At 36.9% G+C, this 21,294-nt stretch overlaps 2 protein-coding genes across 6 annotated transcripts in view; both read left to right on the top strand.

Moving 5' to 3' along the window:
• Window positions 1–21,294, top strand: part of ZFP37 (ZFP37 zinc finger protein) — a 57,778-nt gene that overhangs the window by 16,073 nt on the left and 20,411 nt on the right. Inside the window, 1 exon segment of the mRNA XM_074330850.1 lies at window positions 16,824–17,472. Within this exon segment, the coding sequence (XP_074186951.1) occupies window positions 16,824–17,472 (649 nt within the window).
• The window catches only part of LOC141571171 (KRAB domain-containing protein 4-like), a 35,214-nt gene continuing 16,950 nt past the window's right edge, over window positions 3,031–21,294 (top strand). For all 5 annotated transcript variants that reach the window (XR_012495897.1, XR_012495898.1, XR_012495896.1 and 2 more), the window contains exons 1-4: window positions 3,031–3,344; window positions 7,635–7,679; window positions 12,653–12,779; window positions 14,284–14,376. Coding sequence is in view for 2 of the 5 variants with exons in the window: in XM_074330847.1 (XP_074186948.1) it covers window positions 7,665–7,679; window positions 12,653–12,779; window positions 14,284–14,376 (235 nt within the window). In the remaining 3 variants the exon portion in view is untranslated. The remainder of the gene's footprint in view (window positions 3,345–7,634; window positions 7,680–12,652; window positions 12,780–14,283; window positions 14,377–21,294) is intronic.

Below are 21,294 nucleotides of genomic sequence, written 5' to 3'. Positions count from 1 at the left end.
TCACTTTATAAGTCAGCTGAGAATAGAATGGAATATTGAACAGAACATCACCCTCCGAATGATTGACCTGGAGTATTTGGACAGTAAGAATTATTTTCATTGTTTAAAGTAAGACAGGTATTATAAATTAATGAGAATAACATAAAAATTCACCAGAAAGTATTCTTATCTTAATGTATATGTGTGTGAGTAAGCTTATCTGGCTTATGAAATAAAGCGTTTTTCTTAATTCTATCTATTTTACGTATCCCTGTTCTTATAGGGTGACTACACGTCCCAGATTGCCTAGGACACGTTTTATGACTGTTGTCCAGTTATAGTTAATAATAGCACCTCTTTCACTATCAAAACTCTCCTGGATTGAATGACAAATTATATTTATATCATTACTTCTTTACCAAAAGAAATTAATTGGCATTCAAAAGACAGTCATTGAAGTGTAGTGGTCAGGAGCATAAGCTCTGAGTCAGACTTTGGAAGTTTACATCTTGGTTGCGCCACTAACAATCTGTGTGACCTTTTGGTTCCTCAGATTCCGCCTCTGTATAAATACATAAATAAATAAATAAATAAATAAATAAATAAATAAATAAATAAGGTTTCTCTCTCAGCATTAAACCACGAGCCAGAAAACTTTTTATGTAAAGGGATAGACAGTAAATATTTTAGACTTTGCAGGACTTATGGTGTCACAACTACTCAAGCCTGCCATTAAAGCACAAAGGCAACCATAGACAATATGTAAATGAATGAGCAAGGCTCTGTTACAATAAACATTTGTCAAAACAGACAGCAGGCCAGATTTCCCCAAGGACTGTAGATTGTGGAGCCTTGAATTAGATTATACGTACTTGTAAAAGAACTATTAATTTAGGGCCTCACTAGGCAAAGGAGACTCCCCTAATCTTTGGCAAGGAATTTGCTCCCAAACCAGGAGTATGTAGGCATACCCAACACAGGGAACCACCTCAATTGAACAAAGATGTTGAGATGGGATGAGTCTGTGCTAAGGTATGTGAGAAATGGCTTATACCTACTGTTGTGTTGAGACTTCCCTTCTTTACCTTGTTTTCCTGATAAACTGCTCCTCTTCCAAGACTCAGTTTTAAAAATCACATCCTAAACCTTCCTAAGAGACCCTTACTGCACCCCCACCTTGACAGAGTTAGCCACCTCTTACTGTGCCCACTCAGCACCAGTCATGCCCCAGTCAGATCGCTGATCACATTGTGTTGTCACTATCAGACTCAGCTCTTCATTTTCATTACCAATATGGCAATAATAAATGTGTGTGACTGAAGGAATGAATGAGCTTTACATTTAAGGAGGAAGAATCAGTAGACATAAATATGTATCTAACAAAAAAGGCAGGGAAACTAAGCTGATTCTGACGATGTCTTGCTCTGAGTAATTGTCAGACACAAACCCCGGAAATCCCAGTCTCAAGCAACAATAGCTGTGATAAAGGAAGGCTTATGAAACTGTGCCTATTAAATGGAACAGATGGCTGGGAGTTCTGGGAGAAAACTAGAGGGAAGAGGATGTTGAGGTATAAAAGTCAGGATGGAGCACTATTTGCCCAGCTTTGAAACATGAATAGTAATTTTCCTGGCGTATGGTTGGGGACTATATTCCAGAAGCATGAAGTCCACTGTATCTGGCTTTAAAGAGCTGAGTGAACCCTGAGAATTAATGCATAGTGTCAAAAGGCATTAGTTAGAGCTAGATATTCTGTAGCAATGTTAAAAGATAAACGGGCATATTGAAAGTTTTAAGAGTTTGAGTAAAAATTGATTTGAATTGGGCAGCACCAAATGGGAAGTAGTTAGAAGTCCTCTGCTGACAGGAGCTAGGGGCAAGACTTATAGAGAATACCCAGAAGCAAAGCAAGGAAAGTATTGGATCAGCTATAGCTTAAACCGTTGTCTTATTTGGGAAAGTCTTGGCTGTTTGTGATTGGTTGTCCATAGGTTTTTATTCCTTAACCTTGAGGCATTTACAGGCTTAGGTGTTGGTTTTCTTATGAACTGCCAAGGCACTTGAAGTGTCTTAGTTTAATGAACTCCTTGTTCAATGAATTTAACACTAATGGTATTTATTATAAAATACTGTGTGGATTCTAAAGTGCTTTTCACTGACATTGATGTTGAAACTGTTTTCTTTATGTCAGCAAACATTAAAATATCCAAATGAGTATTTCACATCCTTTCTCTACAAAGGAGAGAACGGAGGGAAAGTGGTTGGTTCAGGAGCAAGTTCAAGATCGGGCTGAGAGGAGAATCTAGAGGTTCTGAATTATCCTTCAGAATTTATCCCCAAACACTTGCCCTCTGCTGCTATTTGATGTGTCTTTAGCAGGGACAGAGTTTTCCCATCCCAGTCAGGGAAAGCATTTCCAGGAGAGAGCATCTGAATTTTATTTTCCAGAATGATTAGCTGGAGTTCACCAAATTAAAGGCATTCTGACTTACACTCTCCCAGAGCTATCTCCCAGGGAGAATACTGCTCCATCTTGATTTCTCCATGTCAATTAAAACATAAAATAAAAATAAGTGCTCGATAAACATTTACTATTACTACTAAACCTCAGATTGAGAAAGTGAGGCAATGTGATATAGATAAACCCACTTAGGCTCTCTGAGACTCATTCTCCTCATTTGCTTAATAACAGGAGTGGCTTCCCCTACTTCCCAACTCCACATCCCCATCTTTGCACCTTCCACTGTTTATTCATTTTCTACACATCTTAGCTGAACTGGTTTCCGGATTCCATCTTCAGATGCCTGGAATTCTTTCCTAGTTAACGTCGTTGCTCCCGCATTGTTCCGGCACACCTTTTCTGTGGCTACCATATTCCAGTTCTCACCTCCTTTGCTCTTCAGAATTCTTTGCTGTACGGCGCCAACACCTAATCGAAATATGGCGCCACCCTTTCTGTCACACAGTCTGCTCAATGGACGCGGCCATGTTAATCCTCTGCTCGGGCCGAGTAACAACCCGTAAAGTATCGCGATAGAGGGCTGCCGGGCTGCGCCAACTTCCGCCGTAACTTGGGATGTCCCGCAGCCCTGCAAGTGGTGGGGGGCCAGTCGTAGCCCTCACCTGAGGGCCCTGGAGAAGAGGCCGGAAGTTGAGGGGTCCGGTTTTAGAAAAGAAGGTTTCAGTCACTGGCTGCGGTATTGGCAGTAACGGCGTGTTGTATGATCAGAGATTGAGCGTTTGTAGCGGTCCGTAATTTCCGGTCCTGTTGTGGTTAGTAATTAGGAGGACCTGCCCAAGATAGGGATTGCCGCCCTGCGGAGCTCGGGATTTAGTGGTGTTGCTGGTAGTGGACTCTGAGGAGGGTAAGCAACTGATTGAACATTTGTGGGTCTAGTGAGTGGGCGTGTCTGTGAGTAATTCAGCGTCTCTCAGGGACACGGGTTGGGGGTCACATAGAAATCAGTGGCTGGGGGCCTGAAGGGGCGTGTCCGTCGTGAGGGTTATTTTGGGTCAGTGAGTAGGGGCTGTCATGGGCAAAGGAGCCTGTGTGATAGCGTGGGAACCAGGCGTCTCGTGATCAATGGTTGGGGCTCCAGCCCTGACTTACTGCAGTTTACATTCAGGCTGCACTCCACACATATCACTGTGCTGAGTGTTCTTGTGTGGGTTTATGCCTGTAAGGATGTGAGGGTAGGGGAAGAGTTCTCATCCTTGCCCTAGACGTTCAGTTTCCATCCTTGGATCTATCTGGTGAACAGACTTCAGGCAGTTTATTTTCTCGGCTACTAGCTACAAGCTAAGTCTCTCTTCAAGCTTAAGTCTCTCTTCAGAAACCCTTTCTCAGAGCTCCTCTGTCTTCTCCCTGTCCCTCAATCTATGCGTTGTCTTTGGACAATTTCAATCACCCTCATTGTATCCGCTTCCACCTTTAAAGTCGTGACTTGACAATCAGTAGCACCAGCTCAGACATTTCTAACAAGCTCCAGGTTCACAGTAGTCATCTGTCTCCCACTATCTCTGTGAGGTTCGCTCTCGGACACCTCAATCTTAGCGTAATAAAATAGAGTTTATCATCTTCCTTCTCCGTACTTTACCTGCTTGTTCTGTATACGACATCATTATGAGTGGCATCACTCTTCATCCGGATGTCCATAGTGAAAATCCTGGAGACATCTAGTTTTCTCCCCATATCCAGTCAGTCCTCTGATCCTGATGATTTTGCCTCCCTGACGTCTCTCCAGTTTGTCCTCCCTATTCCTACTGCCCTGGTCTTAGTTCAGGATGCATTATCCCTTGTCTTAAACCTGTATCAGGAAAACCCTGCATCAGAGTGTTGGACACTCTGGAAAAGTCAGAGGAAGGAATGGCTGATTCTATCAAGGAGGCATCTGGAAAAGCTTCCTAGAGGTGACATTTGAACTGATCCTATAACTTTGAGGATGAGAGTGACTGTTACAGCGTATTGAACTCCTGTTTATTTCCTTTCAGCCAAATTGCCTCATGACTTGTGCCCTTTAAAGCTTCCTTGATATGAGCTTAGGTTAAGAGCTCAGTAGGACATTAGCTGCTTAAAAGATAACCATCATCTTTTTTTATTTAAAAAAATAACATAAGTTAATTCTAGAAAAATTGGAAACTGAAAATGCTAAATGCAACTCAGTAGAAATTACTTGTAATCCTACCACCTATTTTTTCTTGCTTGGTAATACAACGAGAACATGTTTCCAAGTTTGTAAATACTTTTCTAAGATGTTTTTAATGACTGTAATATCCTATCCTTTTGATAATTGATTTAACCAACCCCTACTGTTGGAACATTTAGGTGATTTCTATATTTTGGTGATAAAGGAGGATCATGATGAATATCCTTGCAGATATATCTTTGTGTATATCCATGCTTATTTTTTTGAATAAATATCTAATAATAGATTTGTCAGGTCAAGGAGGATAAAGTATTTTGTTGGTGTATAATTGACATACAATATCTTATTAGTTTCTGGTTTATATCATAGTGATTCGATAGTTATATACATTATGAAGTTATTCCCACAATCAGTCACCATATGAAGTTATTCATATTATTGACTGTTCCCTATGCTGTACATTATATCCCCATGATTTATTTATTTTATAACTGGAAATTTGTACTTCTTAATCCTCTCCACCAGTTTCTCCTACCCCTCCCAAACCCTCTCCTCTGTGGTAACCACCAATTTGTTTCCTGTTTCTATGAGTCAGTTCTGTTTTGGTTGTTAGTTTTTTGTTTGTTTGTTTGTTTTAGATTCCACATATGGCCATCTGTAAGTGAAATCTTATGGTATTTGTTTTTCTCTGACTTATTTCACTTAGCATAGTATCCTCTAGGTCCATCCATGTTTTTGCAAATGGCAAGATTTCATTCTTAATGGCTGAGTAATATTTCATTATATATATATATATATATATATATATATATATATATATATATATATACACTCACATATGTATGTACATATATATGCCATATCTTCTTTATCCATTCATGTATCTGTGGACGCTTAGGTTGCTTCCATATCTTGGCTATTGTAAATAATGTTGAAGTGAACATAGGGGTGCATATATCTCTTTGAATTAATGTTCTAGTTATCAATGGATAAATGCCTAGAAGTGGAATTGCTGGGTTATATAGTAGTTATATTTTTAATTTTTTGAGGAATCTCCGTATTGTTTTTCATAGTGGCTGCACAATTTTACATTCCTTAACAGTGTATATAGGTTCCCTTTTCTCCACATCCTTGCCAACAATCATTATTTTTTGTCTTTTTGATAATAGCCATTCTAACAGGTATGAGGCGATATTTCATTGTGGTTTTGATTTGCATTTCTTTGATGGTTAGTGATGTTGAGCATCTTTTCATGTGCCTGTTGGCCATCTGTATGTTTCCTTTGGAAAAATGTCTATTCAATTCTTCTGCCCATTTTTCAATTGGGTTGTTTGTTTTTTGATATTAACTTATGTAAGTTCTTTATATATTTCAGATATTAACTCCTTATTGAATATATGATTTACAGATATCTTCTCCCATTCAGTAAATTGCCTTTTTATTTTGTGGATGGTTTCCTTCTTTGTGCAAATACTTTTTAGTTTGATGTAATTCCATTTGTTTCTTTTTGCTTTTGTTGCCTTGCCTGAAGAGACGACCAAAAGAAATATTGCTAAGACTGATGATGTCAGAGAGCGTACTGCCTATGTTTTCTTCTAGGAGTTTTATGGTTTCAGGTCTTACATGCAAGGCTTTAATCCATTTTGAGTATATTTTTGTATATGGTATAAGAGAGTGGTGCAGTTTCATTCTTTTGAATGTATCTGTCCAGTTTTCACAACACTGTTTATTGAAGAGGTTGTTTACACCCCGTTGCATGTTCTTGCCTTCTTTGTCATAGATTCATAGATTACTTGACAATATATGCATGCATAGGCTTATTTCTGGGCTCTCTATTCCATTCCATTGATCTCTGTGTCTGTTATTGTGTCAGTACCACTGTTTTGATTACTTTAGCTTTGTAGTATAGTTTGAAATCAGGGAATGTCATACCTCCAGCTTTGTTCTTCTTTCTCAAGATTGCATTGGCTATTTGGGGTCTTTTGTGGTTCCATAAACATTTTAGGAGTCTTTCTTATAGTTCTGTGAAAAATGCCATTGGTGTTTTGATGGGGATTGCATTGAATTTGTAGATTACTTTGGATAGTATCGACCTTTTCATAATATTAGTTCTTCCAGTCCCTGAGCATGGTATATCTTTTCATTTATTTGTGTCCACTTCAGTTTCTTTCATCAGTGTCTTATAGTTTTCAGAGTACAGGTTTTTCACCTCCTTGTTTAAGTTTATTGCTAGGTATTTTATTCTTTTTGATGCAGTTATGAATAGGATTGTTTTCTTAATTTCTTTTTCTGATAGCTCGTTATTAGTGTATAGAAATGCAACTGAAGTCTGTATATTAATTTTGTATCCTGTGACTTTACTGAATTCATTTATTAAGTCTAACAGGTTTTTGGTGAAGTCTTTAGGGTTTTTTACATATTGTATGTCATCTGCATATAGTGACAGTTTTACTTTTTCCTTTTCAATTTGAATGCCTTTTATTTCTCTTTCTTGCTGAATTGCTGTGGCTAAGACTTCCAATACTATGTTGAATAAAAGTGGCAAGAGTGGACATCTTGGTCTTGTTACTGATCTTAAAGGAAAAGGTTTTAGCTTTTCACGGTTAAGTATGATGTTAGCTGTGGGTTTGTCTTATATCGCCATTATGTTGAGGTACATTTCTTAATACCCACTTTGTTAAGAGTTTTTATCATAAATAGATGTTGAAGGAAGAAAAAAATGTAAACATATAATGGAATGTAAACATTCACATTCTCAAAGGAAAAACATATCATGTTCAGATCTTTTCAGAACTGTAAGGAAATAGGTTGATGTTAATCACAGCATAATCCTTTGGGGTCTCTCTGAAAGGAGCCTTTGATAGGAGCAGTGTCCAGCGTAGCCTTTTATGTAGTTGATCAAAGGAATTTCTAGGCTCGTGATTCTGGGAATTGCAGGGCAGACCCAGACTCTCAAGGCCATCTTTTTTTTTAATCCCCTCCCTACTCATCCAAGCTCTGTCTTTACAGATATATGCCCCTTCTGAAGAGCAACCGAAAATGACTAAGTCTCAGGTAAGTGAGCTGTTTTTACCCCATTTTGTTTTCCACTGTATTTGAGGCATTTTAAAAGAATTAATTCAATTAAATGAAAACAAATGTAAATAGAGATCAGGGGAAGATCCAGACCAAGGAAACTTGGAACATAGTCATACAAGTTATAGAATCTTTCAGAGTCAATTAAAGTGGAGCATATAATCTGCAATTATGTGGTTTGTATTATAAATTAAATGTGAAAATTCCTTGAGGGAAGTCAAGATTTTTTGGCATTTAGGTTTGAAGTTATTCTCTTGATGGGTCTGTATATGTATGATGTAGTAGGCAGTGTTCTTACAATTACCAACACATGATAAATTCCATAGCTGTTTCTTAAACTATCTCAAAATAAATATAGGGCATAATAACAAGGCAGAATTCAATTTCTAGGCAATAAAGTCATGAAGTTCAAGTACACAGCTGTCAAACAGTCTGCCTTGATCTATCTATAAGTAAAATCTATAATTTTTGGAGCAGCATTTCTCAACCTTGGGAGTTTTTGAAATTTGTTGAGGAGATTCATGTCATTAATGGCAATAATAGTATCAATTTTAATTTGCAGAGTTTTTAACCAACAAATAATGCAATTAGGTATTTTTCCTTTAAAATACAACAGGTTGAGAGCCTCATAGAGTGTACAAGTGAGCATGCTTGGTAAATACTGGAGACCAAGTCAACTTGCTCATTTTTATTGGTTTATCACTCAGCTAAGTACTGCTAGCCAGTGTCTTAGTGGTTGTGATGGCCACACAGTTTTAAATGTTTTTATTTGCAGGTCTATATTTTTAAATTTTTACGTATAATGTTCTATTGGTTACACCCAGTATGTGGCATACAGCTTCAGTATAGTCGTCTTCACAGTGGGGCGCATACATTCCTTAGATGTGGAAGGTGATCCACTGAGGTATGGGATGAAAAGATGAGAATTTCAACTTATACATAATTTTTTTTTTTTTTAAGGTACATATTACTGGTGTGCATGATTTTGTTTTTAACTGAAAAATTTCGCACCAAGAGTCACCTCATTAGAACAAAAGAGACTCCTAACACCCAGGAAATTCCAAGGATTTTAGGAGCTCTGTGTCAGAAACCAGTCAAAGACCAAATATTAGAAGACAAGAAACTCCTAGCTTCTTTATTACTTAGGAAATTACAGAAGTTTAGGAACTCTGAGCCAGGGATGAAGACCAAAATATATATTTCTTATTATATTATAGTATCACAGTTGGAATTTCAAAGTTTGGGGACTATTGTGTTATGTACCTGTAATTCTACGCTCAATTCCAATGTGTCGGTTTTTTTTTCACCATACCATCAAGCAATCCTTCAACACCAGCTGGGTGTTCTACAATTCAGCTCAATTTGACACTACATACCTGGAGATAGTGTCAGATCCTACAGGTTAAGAGCTCCATCCCGAACTGTCTCTGGGTAGTGAACACACAATGTGATTTAGAGATGATGTAATACAGAACTGTACACCTGAAATCTGTGTAATTTTACTAACAATTGTCACCCCAATAAATTTTAGTTGAAAAAAAACAAAAAAAACAAAAATCCCTCCATCCCACAAGATTCACACACACACACACACACACACACACACACACACACACGCACACATACACATATACTTCAGAAGCCAATCGCAAGGGCAGGTTATAACCTGTGCTTCTGACTGACTATTAATCAGAGGTTCCTATGGCCCCCTCCTTTGGTTTGATTAATTTGCTGGAGCGGCTCACAGGACTCGGGAAATCATTTTATTTGCTAGATTACCAGTTTATTACAAACGATATTAAAAGATACAATTCAACAGCTAGTTGAAGAGATATATAGGGTGAGGTATAGAACAAAGGAGCTTATGTGCTCCTGGTGTGTAGCATTCGGTATCGTTCTGGTTCACCAACTGGAAGCTCTCTGAGCTCCCTCCTCTTGGGTCTTTCTGTAAGGCTTCATTGCATAGGAGTGATTGATTAAGTTATTGGCCTTTGGTGATTGATTCACCCTATAGCCCCACTCCTGTTCCTGGAAATCAGGGAATGGGACCGAAAGTTCCATCTCTCTATTCATGGTTGGTTCCCTTGGCAACCAACCCCCATTCTTAGGGTTTTCCAAAAGTTGCCTCATTAACATAGCAAAAGACACCTTTATCTCTTTCACCAGAGGAAATTCCTAGGGTTTTAGCTAGGAATTCTATGCTAGGAACCAGGATCCAGGACTAAGACCAAGTACATATTTTTCATTATAAATGAAGATCACCGTACCATGGTATCAGTGTACCTCCTCATTTCCAGAGATCATTTTCGTCTACCCCATCTCAGCCACCACTCCCATAGTCGTATTCTAGATTTATAATTGCCTATAACTGTACCATGTCCAAGTATTTAACTGTCTGGCCATTATTTCTGTTTCTAGCTCATGTACTTTAGTACCTTGATTCCAGCAGTTCTTCAGTTCCATTCAGACCTCTGACCCACCGACCCTCCATTTTTTCACTGTCCACACACCTCTCCCTGCTTCTTACTTTTCTCTTTTTTCAGCTTCAATTCCATGTTTCTTGGTTTTTGTTCTGAGCAGTCATCATCCCACTGAAGTCCAATTGCCTACTTATTACTGCCACTTGGATATTTATTGTAATAAATATCTTGAACTTAACTTGGACAACTAGAATTTTTTTGCATGGTAAAATATATATAACATAAAATTTGCCATTTTTAAGTGTACAATTAATTGTACTCACAATTTGTGTACCCATCACCACTATGTATTTCCAAACTTTTTCATCAACCCAAACAGAAACTGTACCTGTTGAGCAACAACTCCCCATTCTTTCCTCCCACCCACACACAGCCTGTGGTAACCTCAAAACTAATTTCTAACTTTATGAATTTGCCTATTTAGATATTACAGATAAGTGGGATCATACAATATTTGTCCTTTCATGTCTAACTTATTTCACTTAGACTACACTTGATCTTAGCCAAAAGTCCGAGAAGCGATAACTTATTTCACTTAGCATGTTTTTAAGGTTTATGCTCTAGTATGTATCAGAACTTCATTCCTTTTTATGGCTGAATAATATTCCATTATGTGGATGTACCACATTTGTTCATCCATTCATCTGCTGATGGACATTTGGGTTGTTTCTACCTTTAGGCTGTGAAAGTTGGCATACAAGTATGTGAATGTGTGTTTTCAAATATTTTGGGTATATACCTAGGAGTGGAATTGTTGGGTTATATGTTTTACTTTTGTAGGAACTTCGAGTATTTTCGCTGCACCCTTTTAAATTCCCACTAGCTATGTGTGCGGATGCCAATTTCTCTACATCCTTGCTAACACTTATATTTTCCATTTTGTTGATTGTAATCATCCTATGAGATGGAAAGTGGTATCTCAGTGTGGTTTTGATTTATATTTCTCGAATGACAAATGAGGTTGAGCATCTTGTCATGCATTTATTTTCATTTGCATAACTTTTTTTGAGAAATGCCTATTCAAGTTATTTGCCCATTTTAAATAAAATCGTTTGTCTTTTATTGTTTAGACAAATAGAATTCTTAATTCCACCTCTCCCCTCCACCCAAACCTGCTCTTATCTTCTGGACTTTAGTGGGATGCTAGTTCCTTAAACGATAAACCAAGGCCTCTTCATTGATTCCTCTCCTTTTCTTATACACTGTCTTTCAGAGACATCTTGGTTGGATTTGATTAACATCAAATTTAAAACTAGAATTCTCTTACTGAGGTAGAACGTAGTAATTGTTTGAAAAGTAGCAACAATGAGCTCAGTAGTACTTTATTACTAACTGATCATAAATTATTCTATTCTCATTATTTATAGGAACACATTTAAAAAAATAAATTGATTAGATTAAATGTTGCTTACATTTTATTGGTTTTTATTTAAATTTTAAAAACAGTTTCTGTTATATTTAGTTTTTGAAAGTTTTTTAGTGGAAAAATTCAAACATACATAAAAACTTAGAGACCAGTATAATGAACCCCTTAACATTCTTATATATGAATGTCCTCATGTAAAATATCATTATTTTACCAATCTCACATCTCTTCTCTCATGCTTTATTTGTTCTCGGGATCATTTTCAAGCAAATCCCATACATGACATTTCCCCAGTAGGTACTTGCTTTACAGATTTTTGTTGTTACCTTCATTTCTCTTTAGTGGTTTCCTTTCAAAATACATTTATTTAAGTAAAAAAGCTGAGTTAAAACTATTAAGTCAGTAATAATACCGGTGATATGCAGATATGGTAAAATCTTGAATGTGATATATGAATAAATGGTGTTTGAGAGCATTGCATTGAGGTACTCACAGTTCTTGAATTTACCATGTTCTTTATCATGTCTGCATGCCGTTTTCCTTACTCCTCCCTCAATCTGGAATGATCTTTCTCCTTTCTCTACATCGTACCAGAGAATACACTATTCATTTTTTATTTTTCAATACAATTTTTTTATCTTTACTTTTTTTGATCTTACGTTTACATTTTCCATTATTCATTTGCATCTTCTACAAAGTCCAACTCAATGTCCCAAAATAGAATTACTCTTTCCTATTTCTATCATTACCCATTTAACACGTCACAGCATTTATATATTTACTTGTTTGCCTCCATCTACTAGTCTGTAAATCTCCTGTGTTTTATTCATATTTGTATTCTGATCACCAAATAATGCTGGCCACGTAGGTGCTTAATAAATGCTTATTGATGGAAAGATAGGATGGATGATTCTCAATCCAAAGTTTTTATAATAGGAGTTTTGCTCCTCTCACATAGTGGAAATCAAAATTGGCCTGATAGTAACATCTTCTTTAATTTATTATGATGAACTCTACGTGATTGAAACAGCAGTACTTTCTCATACCTTATTTATACACCACCCAGTGCATTTCACTTTAGCTTGAACAAGAATGTCCTGTTACAGGGGTTTGTGTCATTCAAGGATGTGACTGTGGACTTTACCCAGGAGGAGTGGCAGCAGCTGGACTCTGCTCAAAGAGACCTGTACAGGGATGTGATGCTAGAGAACTATAGCAACCTCGTTTCAGTGGGTAAGGACATCTTCCCTCAGAAAGTACTGGTGTTAGTTACCTATTGCTGCATAATAATTATTCCAAAATTTAGTGGCTTAAAACAAACATTTCTTACTAACAATTTCTGTAGGTCAGGAATTTGGAAAGCCGTAGCTAGATGGTTCTGGCTTGTGGTCTCCCATGTGGTTGTTGTAAGATGTGGGCAGGGGCTTTAGCCATCTGAAAGCCTGATTGGGAGTGTAGGATCCATTTCCAAGATGACTCACTCACATGGCCACTGACAAGGAGTCCTCAGTCCTTGCTGTTCAGTGGCAGGTGATCTCAGTTCCTCACTGTGTGGGTTCGTTCCCCAGACAGAGTGATCTGGGAGCAAGGAGGAAGTCTCAGTGCCTTTTATGACCAAGTCTCCAAAATCTCCCACTGTCACTTTTGCCTTCTTGTGTTTAGTAAAAATGAGTTACTAAGTCTAGCCCATGCTCACGGGGAGGAGAATTAAACTCTATCTCTTGAAGGGAAGAGTGTCAAAGAATTTATGGACGTTTATTAAACCTACTATAGTACCCAAGTGACAGCCTTTCCTTTCTTGTTTGCTAAAAGCTGTTCATTGTCAAAATGCTTAATGAGCTTCATTTCAAGCTGTAAGTGTCAAAAGAATATTAATTTTGAGTACCAAATACTGTGCTTCTACCTCTCCAGTGAACTTGGATGAAAAGACAAGGGATACTGCATCTTTCTTATTCTTTGGAGACTAAAGACAATGGGCTAGGCCCGAGTTCTTAGTTTTTATAAATTGAGTTATAATGTGTCTAGTAAACTGTTCAAATCTTAAGTATACAGCTTAATGTGTTTTTCATATGTATACACTTCTTACCCATTACCCACATCAAGCTATGGAACATTTCCAGCACCCAGGCAGTCTCCTTTGAACCCCTTGCCATTTACCTCCTTTAGAGATAAAAACTGGTGGCTTCTGTCACCATTAATTTTGTCTGGTCTTGAATTTCATGTAAGTGGAATCACACAGTATGTAAATTTTTGTTGTCTGGCATCTTTTATTTAACATAATATCTGTGAAATTCAACCATGTTTTTACATGTGACAGTAGTTTGATCCTTATTATTGCATTGTATTCCATTTAATAACTGTACAGTAATTCATCAATTTATCCATGCTACTATTTATGGTTATTTGGGTTGTTTCATGTTTGGGCTAATATGAATAAGCTGTGATGAACATTCTTCTACATGTTCCACTTCTGGTGGAAGTAAAGATTTCATTTCTGTTGGGTATACACATAAGAGTGGAATTTCTGGGTCATAAGGCATATGTGTATTTAGCTTTAATAGATACTGCCAGACAGTTTTCCAAAGAGATTCTACTAGCAATGTATGAGTTCCATCCAGCTTTCATAATGTCGGTGTTTTTAACTTTAGCCATTCTGGTACATAATGCAGTGGGCCTGAGTTCTAGCTTGGTTGGTTGTCCACGAATGCCCAAGTTCTGCATCATTTCCCATAAACAGGATACCAGTCTCTGAAGTCAGATAAAATCTTCTTGTTGAAGCAAGGAGGACCATGGTTGGAGGAGAGCAAAATCTCAAGTTGGGCCTATCCAGGTAAGTGAGAACCTGGCATAGGGGAGGGAGGGAAGTAAGATTCGTATTGATTAGTAAGATGTCTATCTTTGAAATATGTTTTAGGAAATCATTCTTTAAGTCCATAGATATTTAGAAGTAGCTGAAGACAGTTGATTGCAATGGGATTGTTAAATATCTAAATGACATTGCCATGTGTCAAACACCTAGGTGACCTTTTTTCTTTGATTGAATGTAGAGAAAGAGGTAACCTTACCTGTACTCTGGATCTTAATATATGTCCACATCATTTAAGACATTTCTTAATTAGCTTCTTGTTGGCTAACATCCTCAGCATTCATTCTCCCAAAATAGGCTTATATTCCTCTCCTTACACATCCATGCATTCTTAGATATGCTCTCTTTCAAAGTTACTTACTGAGTGATATTCATATTCTTTCTAATTGCCTTCTGTTTTCCTCACCTTTTCAGTGTGAAATGTCTTAGAGTTATAATCTTTTGTTTTTAAAAAATATTCAAGACTCTGGTAATACAAATATTATTCCTTATTTGCCTATTTTCCTTTTCCACTACTTTCTCTGTGACCATTTTTACTTGATTGTTTATTATCTTGGTTGTTTTCCTACTGTTCTTCAATGCTGCTAATTAAATTTTCGTTTGAGTGTTATTCCCCACACCTGCATCTTGTAATTTAATCTTTCACTTTTTTCCCCTTGAGTTTAATCAGTTCATTTTCATTCCCTCCCCCCCTTTCTATGTTAAATTTTTCAAAAGTTGTGTTTCCTGGTGGTTTTCCATATCTTTAAATGCTTGTTTCAGTGTATTTAATTCTGTTTGGAGTTCAGACAAAATTTTCTTCTGCTTCCTGGCTAGTTTTTTGTTTTGTTTTGTTTTTTTAATTTTATTGGGGAATATTGGGGACAGTGTGTTTCTCCAGGGCCCATCAGCTTCAAGTCATTGTCCTTCAATCCTTCAATCTAGTTGTGGAGGGCGCAGCTCATCTTCAAGTCCAGTCTCCATTTTCAGTCTTTAGTTGCAGGGGGCACAGCCCAGCATCCCTTGCTGGAATTGAACCTGCAACCTTGTCTTTGAGAGCTCGCACTTTAACCAACTGAGCCATTTGGCCACCCCTCCTGGGTAATTTTTTTTGTTTTTGTTTTTGTAGGGGACAATGTCCTCTGTTGATTTCTATATAAATTCATTTCCTGATTTTCTGTAATAGTTCCCTATGAACTTTCCTTTTTTCTGTTCGATTTTATCGTATAATGGTGTATTTATAAGATTCTAACTTTATGGAGTTCTTTTCTGTTAATATAGCAAAGTCCAGGTACTTGAACAGCATCTGTCTTCCCTTCCTTCCTTTCTTCCTTTTTGTGATTTGGGAGGAGTTTTGAGTTTCCTGGTTCTTCTCTTTATTTCTGGGGCCCTAAATTTCCCTCTTTTTCTTCTTTTCCCCATCACCGCCACCCAATTACCAGAAGTCTTCCTTCTTTTTTTGCCTTTTTTCTTCCTTTGAAGTGGTCTGTTCTTCTAACTCAGCATTGCCCCATTTAAATGGAGCCAGACCCATTCCAAGCAAGCCTTCTTATGTCATCTGACCCTTTAAGATGCATGTACTTTGAAATGCCTTTCCTGCAGTTGTGCTTTAATCTGCCTGGTTACTTATACAGTAGTTTTATATTTAGTGTAGATTTAATTTTTCTGCTGGTCACTTTAACTTACTCTCAGCTTTTTTTTTGCTAGCGTTCTTCCTCTGTCTTTCCTGTAGTTATTTTTTTGGTCTGCCTTTGCTCTTCACAGAGCCTTGTGGTGGAGTGAGGGGGGTCAGACAAAGTGTGGGGAATCATATGGGACCATGATACTCAGCTCATCAACTCTTCTTTTTCCATTTTCCCCTGCTCACTTCTTTTTATGTCTGTTTCTTCTTTAGTCTATGGGTTTTAAGATCATATTCTTAAATTTCAAATCAGACCATACTTATCAGATTTCTCTCTATTTCCATTAAAATAAAGAACTTTATTTGGGTTTTGTTTTCTAGTCATAAAAGCTCAAGAGCAAAGTAACATCATTTATGCTTGGGCTTTCTTTCAGACTTTGAGATTAGACCCAAAACGAAAGAATTAACTCCACAGAAGAGCATTTCTGAAGAAGTGATACTCCATAACATGATAGTATACTCGATTTTTGAAGACTGGAAACTTAGAGGTATGATAAATAACCAGGAGAACCAAGACAAGTTTTTGAATCAAGTTGCATGTGTTAACAATGAATCACTGACTAAGGAAACACTGGGGAAAGTATTTCATCTGAACTGTAATACACTGGGGAAAGTATTTCATCTGAACATAACATCCAATGAACACATCAGAGCCTTCATGCAGAAGTCACACCTCTTTGCACAACCAAAAATTGTAACCAGTGAGAAATCATATAAGTGTATTCAGTGTGGAAAAGCCTTCAGTGGAAAGTCAGGACTCATTGTACATCGGAGAATTCATACTGGGGAGAAACCATATAAATGCAATGAATGTGAAAAAGCCTTTATTCAGAAATCACAACTCACTGTACATCAGAAAACTCATACAGGAGAGAAACCCTATGAATGTTGTGAATGTGGGAAAGCATTCATCCAGAAGTCAAACCTCATTATTCATCAGAGGATTCACACAGGGGAGAAACCCTATGAATGCAATGAATGTGGGAAAGCTTTCATCAAAAAGTCAATACTTAGTGTACATCAAAGAGGTCATACTGGGGAGAAAACTTATGAATGCAGTGAATGTGGGAAAGCCTTCATCTGGCCATCGCAGCTCACTGTACATCAGAGAATTCATACAGGAGAGAAACCCTATAGATGTAATGAATGTGGGAAAGCCTTCATCTGGCAGTCACAGTTCATTGAACATCAGAGAATTCATACTGGGGAGAAACCCTATGAATGCAGTGCATGCAGGAAAGCTTTTATCAAAAAATCACAACTCATTGTGCATCAGAGAATCCATACTGGGATGAAACCATATGAATGCACTGAGTGTGGAAAAGCCTTTAGCAAGAAGTCACACCTCACTGTGCATCATAGAATACATACTGGAGAGAAACCCTATGAATGCAGTGAATGTAGAAAATCTTTCAGCAAGAAACCTACTCTCATTGTTCATCAAAGAAAGCATATTGAACAGAAAAAAACCCCTTTCAATTGAATGAGAAAACTTTAATACAGTGATCAAAATTTAGAATTTTAGAATTTATCATAGAATTTATATAGGCTAGAAATTATATGAATTTACTAAACATGGGAAGCCTTCAATAATAGCTCCAGAACTATTAAGCACTAGGAAATTCATACTAAGAAGTAAGTTTGAAAAAATCATGTTTCAAAAAAAACCACGACTACATAGGATATCTTGGTTCACACTGAACAGTGAAAGATTTTTAAAATGTTCTAGAAAAATCTCAGTTACACACGATTGACTTATTCACTATGAAGGACAATTATTTTAAATGTGTACTCGTAAGAAAATTGAATGCTCAGGAGAACAATGGGACAACCATATATAATCATTCTTCAAGCGATGTAGGAATGGCATTCAAATCCAAATTATCTGTTAGTTGGAAGTGAATATGAATATTTACACCTGCCTTTTTTTCCCCACACTAAATGACAACATTCCCCCACATCTTAAAACACAAAGTGTAAAAGGATAAATTGTAGCTGCAAAGGCAATATGTAAAAAGTATTACATACAGTCTTACCCCTACTCTTCCTTGATGTGTATAGAATGAAGAGAGGATAAAACCAATGAATTTTTAAAGACTTCAAAATTCAGTGGTAGACTTAAAGAATATTGTTTGATGTAAAGCATACAGAGGTAAAAAAGATGCCGAATAACACAAGACTGAAAGAGGGCAAAAAAGTGGCTGTAGACAGTGTTGGCATACTCAACACATGACAAAAGTAGTTCTGCACAAGGAATTTCTGTTCATACTCCTGTTAGTTTTCAACTCAGTGCAGTATTAACAAGCATAGTTATGCATTGCTTAGGATCTTTGTACTCTTGTGATGATCAGAATTAAAGTTTTTTTTAAAGCTTCCTTTATTAGATGTTTCTGCCACACAGACATTCTAGTAAGCATTTGACACGTACTTATTTAATCATTGCAGCAAATGTATGAGCCTGGCTTTATCACTATTTTATAGATGAGACAAGTTAAGGCCACATCGCTAGGAAGTGGAGGGTTGGGATTCAGACCAACCTTTTAGCCCCCACGCTATTCTGTCCCATTAGGGACATAATGGCTGGGTGCCATGTCACTGCAGCTGCAGGCAGAATTGAATTTAATTTGATTGTATATCATACGGTTTTCTGTATCCTGTCCCTACGTTATATTGAATAAATTCACAAGAAGCATGCATTTTAAAGGGGTTATTAGATTCCAATTTCTTACATGTAGAAGCTGTTGGAGATACTATGGTTTTTGAGGTACTGATTTAGGAATATCTGTTTTGCTGCCTTGTAAATTTCCTTGTGACCATCCTAAACATTACAAATTAATTGTTTTTTGGTTTGAAAAAAACTAAGTCTTTGTTTTGTTGATCTGTCATTTTAGCTCCACAAATTTTATTTATATATATATATATATATGTATATGTATATGTATATGTATATGTATATGTATATGTATATGTATATATATATATATTTTTTAACAAATTCTGTCATTACCCAAGGTATGCTTTCCTTTTAAAAAATACAATAACCCAACCTTATATAAGTTATAAATGTTTATTGTCAAGTAAAATTATGAAAAGAGGTGTATTGATATCGAAAATTGTTTTAAGCCTTTTCTTGAATGAAGGTGAAACTGATACATCATTTTGAGCTTGATCCTAAACTTTTTAAGATAAAATGTTTCTTAGATTTTAATGTTTAGAATTGAAAATAGTGAATAATAACCATGGTTATTAATTTAAATTTAAAAATTTTAAACTTTCAAATAATGATTTTAAACTAAAGTGAATTGCAGTCATGCACTTCTTTTATTAGTCATTTCTGAAAATGAATGTTTATCTGGGATGTGAATGTGTGAGATTAATTTTCTAAACAAACATATCAGAAACTATAATATCACGTGCCTTGCCCTTCAATGGTGTTATATTAGAAACTATATGATAATGTAAGTTGCAGTCACACCAATAATTTGTAGAACTCTTGTCTTTTAGAATTTCCTTCAGTTCCAGCTTACCTATTATGTCTCATATGAAACCAAGTAATATTTTCAGAGAGTCTTCAATCATTAGAATTCATATTTCTAGCAATTACCACTCCCACTATCAACCCATTAATTCTGTGCGTGATTTCAACAAGAAGAAAGCTCTTTAAACAACTGGAATTTGAGAGACTACACAAGAAATCATGATTGATTCCCAGGGACTTTGAAACATTACACTATACATAAACTTTTAGCTATTTCAAAGTTTTTAGGCACAGTTAAAAGTTGAAACAAATGGAACTACACTAATAATGCTGAAAATATGCCTTAACTTGGTTTGCAAATTAAATGATTAAAATGTTAATCATGTCTGCCTTTGATATGCTAATGTTTGTTTAAAGTTTTTATATACCGATGGTCACTCAGTTGCTTGCGTGTCGTATTTATCTCAAGTTCTTATCACAGTTGGGCACTTCACAGTTGAATATACCCTATTTCAGATATTCTTAGGGTATAACAGATCAAAAGAAAATTTTACAGCTTTAAATGTTTTATTTGAAAAGAAGAAATGTCTAAAATCAATTTTCTAAGCTTCTACCTATGAAGATAGAAAGATATGAGTGAAGAAACCCAAAATAAGTAAGAGACTATAAGTAATGTAAGAACACAAATCAGTGCATTAGAACAGGCAAAATCTGGCTAATTGCCTTTTTTCCATATAGCCCTTAAACTAAATCATTTTTTTTAAAAGATTTTATTGGGGAAGGGGAACAGGACTTTATTGGGGAACAGTGTGTACTTCCAGGACTTTTTTTCCAAGTCAAGTTGTCCCTTCAATCTTAGTTGTGGAGGGCACAACTAATTCAGCTTCAAGTTGTTGTCCTTTCAGTCTTAGTTGTGGAGGGCACAGCTGAGCTCCAGGTCCAGTTGCCATTGTTAGTTGCAGGGGGTGCAGCCCAGCATCCCTGCGGGAGTCGAACTGGCAAACTTATGGTTGAGAGCCCACGCTCCAACCAACTGAGCCATCTGGGAGCTCAGCGACAGCTTAGCTCAAGGTACCTGTTCAATCTTATTTGCATGGGGCGCTGCCCACCATCCCTTGTGGGACTCGAGGAATCGAACTGGCAACCTTGTATTTGAGAGCCCGTGCTCCAACCAACTGAGCAATCCGGGAGGCAGCTCAGCTCAAGGTGCCATGTTCAATCTTAGTTGCGGGGGGCAGAGCCCCCATCTGTTGTGGGACTCGAGGAGTTGAACTGGCAACCTTATGGTTGAGAGCCCACTGGCCCATGTGGGAATGAACCGGCAGCCTTCGGCATTAGGAGCACAGAGCTCCAACCGCCTGAGCCACCGGGCCGGCCCAACTAAATCATTTTTAATGGGTCATAAGACAAAACAAAAGTTAATAAAAACCATGCAACAGAGACCATGTATGATCCACAAAACTCTAGTGTTTTACAGGAAGTGTTTGCCAATCCATGAACTGGAACATACACAGACAGTAGAGAATAGTTAATGAAAACAACAGGTGGTTTGTTGACATGACCAATATAATTGATAAGTCTTTGGATAGACTGATCAAGGAAAAGAGAAGACAGAAATTACTAACAGGAGTAAAAGGTGACACCACTGTCCTAGAGTCAAAAAGATAAGAAAATTAATAATTCTATTTTAAAAATTTGCCAACTTAGATGAAATGGAAGATATCCTTGAAATACATAAGTTACC

The sequence above is a fragment of the Rhinolophus sinicus genome, linkage group LG04 (genome assembly GCF_036562045.2).
Source record: "Rhinolophus sinicus isolate RSC01 linkage group LG04, ASM3656204v1, whole genome shotgun sequence".
Classification (NCBI taxonomy): Eukaryota; Metazoa; Chordata; class Mammalia; order Chiroptera; family Rhinolophidae; genus Rhinolophus; species Rhinolophus sinicus.
This window is presented reverse-complemented; position numbering and strand designations above follow the sequence as displayed.